The following is a 6,709-nucleotide window of genomic DNA, read 5'->3' as shown; positions in this document are numbered from 1 at the left end:
CCTTATACCCGATAGCTTGCCCGAAGACGTTACATGCTATTAGCCACAACCAGGGGACGATATTGGTTAAATTGTGTCTCTATTCTCACATGTCTAAGATCCCATGGTGACGCTTTGACGACTACAAATTACATGTGACCAGTGTACTATTTAGGTCTCGACGAAATTGTCACCAACAACTAGCACAACCATGGGGAATTCACACCATCAGATTGGAACATTCCTTCATCTTCGTCTTCGACTCCACCTGACGGTTGGAGTTCTTGGCTTATGAAAGATACAACTATGATACATACTATAACCTTCCGACCACCCATACATCGATTACTCCACCCCTCATGGACGCCTTCTACATGTTGGGATAGATCCGGAGGTGGTTTTGTGGGTTGTTATGGCTTAAGTAGGCTTCACTTCTTACTCGCCATAGTAGCAGACCTCAAACTATTACACCAACTAGTACCAATAACATTCAACTTTGGGAAGAGGTGGGGTGGGGGGGGAGAACTTTGAAGCTAACTAAGACCACCCGCCAAACCCCTGACGACCCTAACAAGAGGTGGTTTTGCAGGGTTTGTCTCCGTGTTGGCAACTTTCCTTTATAAGTTGGTCCTTTGATCTCATCTCCACGCCATGTGCGCTCCTCCAGTGCGAGTGTGAGGTATGAGGAAAATAACAAAGGTCTAGCTCTTGGATCTGTGACTCTTTCGGCTGTGACGACCTCCTCTCTAGGGTGATGATCTAACAGGACCGAGGCTTTGATGGCTTCCCATCCACTAGTGACAACTATAGGCTGGACCCGACAATGAAGTTGTATGCGGTGTGGTCCACCATCGCCCATCGATTCGTTCGGGAGGAAGAAGATGGTCAACCCCAGAGACTTGGGGCTCCTTTGATTCAAAGGAATTTTATTGGATTTCTGGACGATTGAAATCATTAGGATTTTTTTCCCATGCTGGTCCTTTGATTCATAGGATTGGATCCCATACGAATTTTTCCTATGAAATCTTTTGTACTACATTTCATAGGAAATCTAACATCCATTCCAACCTATTTTTACAATTCCTTTGTTTTTTCCCTGGCATCAAACACTCATTGCTAATCCTATATGATTCAAGTGGGCATGCCAGTCCAATCCTATACTTTTTCTATTCCTATGTTTTTAAAATCCTATGAATCAAATAGGCCCTCAAGGTTTTTTTTAGGAGAGTTTCATCCCAAGAGACTTCGATGTATTGAGTTCCGTCTGGTTAGCGAGCCGGCCTTATTAAATTTATCACGGGCCGGGCTAGGTTGGGCCTCACTTTGGTGACCTACCCCAAACCCCACTTCAGTTCACTAGCCCACCCCTCTCGTCCTGTCTCCCGTTCTTCTCCGACCACCCGCCTCGCCGGCCGCCACCTTCCCATTCACCGCCCCGCCGGCCGCCACCCACCGCTTCCGCCTTCCCATTTACCACCCCGCCGCCGCAATAAGACCACAACATACCTCTCCGACCAATACATGCTCCAGAGATGCCGCTTACTCCGGCCTGTTTCCTTCCGCCGCCGCCCCATCCACTCCTCCGCTCCGCCCCAAGCCGACGGCGAGGTCGGCGCCGCGACCGACCCCACTCTACTGGGCCGTCTCACTCGCCTCCTCCTCCTCCACCGCTTCCCCGCCGTTTCCCGCCTCCTCTCCTCCTCCCCGCTCACACACGCACTCCTCCACGCCGCCCTCCGCCGCGTCCGCCTCGACCCGGACGCCGCCCTCCACCTCTTCCGCCTTGCTCCGTACCGCCCGTCCCTCCTCGCCCACGCCCAGCTCCTCCACATCCTCGCCCACGCCCGCCGCCTGCCCGCCGCGCGTGACCTCGTCGCCTCGCTCCTCTCCGCCCGCTCCAGCTCCGCAGCCCCGTCCCTCTTCCCCCACCTCGCCGAGGTGTACAAAGACTTCTCCTTCTCCGCCGCCTCCTTCGACCTGCTCCTCCGAGCCCACGCAGACGCTGGCCAGCTTACCGACGCCCTCCACGTGTTCGATGAAATGGGGAAGTTTGGGTGCCGTCGCACCCTGCGATCCTGCAACCGCCTGCTTAACCAGCTAGTGCAGGCTGGGGATGTGGGCACCGCGGTGGCTGTGTTTGAGCAGATGCGGTGCGATGGTACCCTGCCGGACGAGTTCACGGTGGCCATCATGGCGAAGGCATACTGCAGGGATGGGAGGGTGACACAGGCAGTGGATTTCGTGCAGGACATGGAGAGGATGGGCGTGGAGGTGAACCTGGTGGCATATCATGCGGTTATGGATGGGTATTGCGGAGTAGGACAGACCGAGGCTGCGAGAAGGGTTTTGCTGTCACTGGAGTCTAAGGGTCTGTCACCGAATGTGGTGACATATACCTTACTTGTAAAGGGTTACTGCAAGGAGGGGAGGATGGAGGAGGCTGAGAGGGTTGTAAGGGAAATGACAGAAAATGAGAAGATTGTGGTTGACGAGGTAGCCTATGGTGCGGTGATCAATGGCTATTGCCAAAGGGGAAGAATGGAAGATGCCAACAGGGTAAGAGCTGAGATGATTGATGTCGGACTGCAGGTTAATTTGTTTGTGTACAACACACTGATCAATGGATATTGCAAGTTGGGGAGGATGGTTGAAGTAGAGGAACTTTTACAGGAAATGGAGGATAGAGGGGTGCGTCTGGATAAATATAGTTACAATACTCTAGTAGATGGGTATTGCAGAAATGGTTCCATGAACAAGGCATTTGGAACCTGTGATATGATGGTAAGGAATGGGTTCGCAGGGACAACACTAACATATAACACGCTATTGAATGGTTTTTGCTCGTGTGGTGCTATTGATGATGCACTTAAATTGTGGTTCTTGATGTTGAAGAGGGGAGTAGCGCCTAATGAAATTAGCTGTAGCACACTGTTGGATGGTTTCTTCAAAGCAGGTAAAACCGAGAAGGCCTTGAACCTTTGGAAGGAAACCTTAGCAAGGGGTTTGGGGAGAAACGTGGTTACAATTAACACGGTTATTAATGGGTTGTGTAAGATTAGGAGGATGGTTGAAGCAGAGGAGCTATTTGGTAGGATGAAGGAATGGAGGTGTCCTGCTGACAGCTTGACTTACAGAACACTAATTGATGGTTACTGTAAAATAGGTGACCTGGATAGAGCTACTCAAATTAGGGTTGACATGGAACATTTAGGCTTTGTTCCTTCAGTTGAAATGTTCAATTCTTTCATAACCGGATTCTTTGTAGCTAGGCAAAGTGGCAAGGTGAATGATATCGTTGTTGAAATGACTGCAAAGGGACTTTCTCCTAATACAGTCACTTATGGAGCCCTGATAGCTGGATGGTGTAATGAGGGCAATCTGCATGATGCCTATAATTTGTATTTTGAAATGGTCGAGAAAGGTCTGGCTCCAAATCTCTTCATCTGCAGTGCTTTAGTGAGCTGTTTCTATAGACAGGGAAAGGTTGATGAGGCAAATTTGGTGTTGCAAAAGCTTGTCGGTACAAACATGATTCCAGACTGCAGTGCAAGCACGCTTGATATTGGTAAAGTAGCACATGTCATTGAATCTCTTGCTGGTGGAAATCACCAGTCTGCAAAAATTATGTGGAACATTGTTATTTTTGGGCTGTGCAAATTGGGTAGAGTTTCAGATGCTAGAAATTTGTTTGAGGATCTGAAAGTAAAGGGATTCGTTCCTGATAACTACACTTATTCTAGCCTCATTCATGGTTGCTCTGCCTCAGGTTTTGTCGATGTAGCTTTTGGCCTGAGGGATGCGATGTTGGGCGTCGGTCTTACTCCAAATATTGTAACATACAATTCTCTCATCTATGGCCTCTGCAAGTCTGGGAATGTTCAAAGGGCAGTTAGTCTTTTCAGTAAGTTGCAATCAAAGGGTATGTCCCCTAATGCTATCACCTATAATACCCTGATTGATGGACATTGCAAGGATGGTAATACAACTGAAGCCTTCAAGTTAAAACAAAAGATGATCGAGCAAGGTATTCAGCCTAATGTATTCACCTATTCTATACTGATCCATGGTCTCTGTACTCAAGGGTATATGGAAGAAGCAATCAAGCTTCTGGATCAAATGATTGAGAATAATGTGGATCCAAATTATGTTACATATTGGACACTGATTCAAGGTTATGTTCGGTGTGGTAATATGAAAGAGATTTCCAAGCTTTACAATGAGATGCATATCCGTGGACTTCTGCCTGCCAATGGTACTGGACATGTAAAACATGCAGATCCTGTTGTAATTTGTAAACAGCCAGAATGTAAATATGGACAGTGCTAACTTTTTGTTTGTGTATACATACTTTTCATTACTTGGAAGATGTTGGTCAGTTATGACTTGCATGAGAAAGCAAATCACAAGGCTCCACCTCAACTTTCAATGAATCGATAAGTTATCATTACCTCATTTTCTTGTATAAATTTAGTCTGATCTGTTTTTTTCCTGCTTATTTTTATTTCACGTATTAGTCTACTTAGTGTTAGGGATCATGTTTCACAAACCAGCTTTTTGTACAATCAGAAGCTTCAAAGGTCTAGGTGAATGCACTGGAAGAAAACGTTCCGCTTTCTGCATCACACATTATCCTTTTTGTCCTACAACCGAGGGAGTACTCATGCAATCCATGTTCATCTTTGGATCGATTTTATTAGGTCACTGTCTCGAGAGGTTTTAAAGGTGGTGGATATCATGCAAACTTCTCCAGTCAAGAAGAGGATGAAGGTAACACTTTTTTGTATCATCATTCAGAGCTTCAAAGTGGCACTCTTGGGTGATAGTCTTTCATATAGATGGAAGGTAGAATATAAATTATTTTGTTAGGTTTAAGTGTTCTTTTCACGTTCAAAAGTGTATTTGGATGTGCCTTTGAGTTGTTGTCTATTTAATCCACAAACCAGGTGTTATTGTTGTTTGTATCTGCACCGTAGGATTGCTAGGAATATGAGGATCCAAAACTCGTTAGATAGTATTAATGATTTTGTTAGTTCTACCAGTCGATGCTGAGTTGCTGACCTTCAAATATGTTATTCATGGCTTGTCTACTTATGCTATTGTTAGAAAAAATGGATAACCTGGGGCATGTTTTATTTTATATCTCTAAGAACAATTGTTTTGGTGAAGAAATTTTCAATGCATATAGGTAACATGCCATGTGTGGTGTACCCTTCTTGCTCTTTATCTGGCTTTTCAAGGTGCCAAATATCACATTTGTGGCACATGTTTTCTGTCTTTTGTAGGTGCAAATAGTTCAATAGATAAATCATGGTCAAGAAGTGTATGTCTTAGATTATAGAGCCTCCATTATATGCTGCACAGAATCCTGATTTATGGTCAAGTGCACTAAAATTAAATGAACATCATGCAATGCTCTTCATTCCGCTCACCATAGCATGAGCATAACATGTAGAACTATGCCTTAAGAACAATACTACATAAGCGATCATAATGCAGGAATGAAATATATTCTCCATCACATTTGTTCACCATGGTTAGGTGGTCATATGTAGCCAAGAATCAAGCAATGGTCCCAGCACAATACAGACAAAGAATTTGATATTATTTACAAATAACGAAATGCTATCAAAAACTCAAACCTCCACCCTCTACAATTTTATAATGCAGCACATTCATGCATGTGAGCAAGACCTTTTCGAATAGCCTCCTGGTAAATTCTGAGTAGATATGCACTTCGCTTAAACTTTCAACTTTCCTCGTGCTTTGTCATCATTAACTTTAATGCGATTTTTTCTCACAAGTGCTCAGACGAGATAACAGGGAAGAGGTTCATTTGTTTTAGTACCACACAAAAATTCTGCCTTTTGAGATCAATTCTAATTAAAAATCTCAAAGAATTTCAATGCAGCTCACATTGATCTCATTGCCTTCCCTTGTACCTCAGACAGTTCTCAGAGCTTCCTGGCGTCATCGGAGGTGGCCTCGTCGAAGATGACAGTCAGTTTCTTGCAGATAAGGTGCTTTTCCTTTGTAAGGATGTCGGCCTGCATCGCTGCTGGCTTGCTGACGATGTGCGTGCTCTGGTGGACGGAGCCTAGGGAGACACGAATCTTGTGTCGGTGAGGTGGGAAATGAATAATATTCATGTACAGAGCTTACACTGGGGGATCATTCAGACAATAGCTTTGGTAACGTTAAAGTGCAAAGTTGTTGCATCTTTCAAGTATTTTTGTTACTATTTTGTAACATGTTGCTGTTCTATATTGTTTTTGCATTTTATTGGCAACTAACACTCTTACTATCAGCAAATGCTTTATTTACAACTGAATTTTTATATTTTTTTTGCGGAACAATGTCATAGATGAGTTAATGCATGTTAAGTTAATTGATCTTTCTGAAGTGGAAGGACTTCGTTGAACATGCCTCTGTTTTTGGAATATGTTATGGTGTCAAGACAAAGAAAAAAAAATTCCCTACACAGAATAGCTTTGGCGACATTATACTGGGGGATTTTGCTTAATTTTCTCTGCCAATTCGAGCATTGTTTTCATGGCTAATAAGTTCCTTAGATGTTTTAGTATTTTTTTTTAAATTTATCCATATGAAGTGAAGCACTAAAACATTGAAATTGCTCACAGCCTTCATCTATGTTGCATGGATACTTGGATACGTATCGGATACGGGATACGGGGATACGCCCGATACGTCAATTTTTTAAAAACATGGATAC

General features: G+C 44.3%; 1 protein-coding gene across 4 annotated transcripts; it reads left to right on the top strand.

Annotated features, from left to right (window-relative positions):
- The first annotated feature begins 1,312 nt into the window (after window positions 1-1,312).
- LOC109771405 (uncharacterized) lies at window positions 1,313-6,397 on the top strand. Of its 4 annotated transcripts, none has more exons than XM_040391870.3 (3): window positions 1,313-4,231; window positions 4,677-4,746; window positions 5,928-6,397. In XM_040391870.3, the coding sequence occupies exons 1-2, from the start codon at window positions 1,501-1,503 to the stop codon at window positions 4,697-4,699; spliced, it is 2,754 nt and encodes a 917-aa protein (XP_040247804.1). In that variant the 5' UTR covers window positions 1,313-1,500; the 3' UTR covers window positions 4,700-4,746; window positions 5,928-6,397. The 4 variants fall into 4 exon arrangements, with proteins under 4 accessions (XP_040247804.1, XP_040247803.1, XP_040247805.1 ...); XM_040391869.3 differs by having other exon boundaries at window positions 5,924-6,397; XM_040391871.3 differs by lacking the exons at window positions 4,677-4,746; window positions 5,928-6,397 and adding an exon at window positions 4,345-4,426.
- Window positions 6,398-6,709: the final 312 nt, after the last annotated feature.

This window comes from Aegilops tauschii, chromosome 6 (assembly GCF_002575655.3).
Source record: "Aegilops tauschii subsp. strangulata cultivar AL8/78 chromosome 6, Aet v6.0, whole genome shotgun sequence".
In the NCBI taxonomy this organism is placed as follows: domain Eukaryota; kingdom Viridiplantae; phylum Streptophyta; class Magnoliopsida; order Poales; family Poaceae; genus Aegilops; species Aegilops tauschii.
The sequence above is the reverse complement of the archived record's forward strand: the minus strand, read 5'-3'. Positions and strand labels throughout refer to the sequence as shown.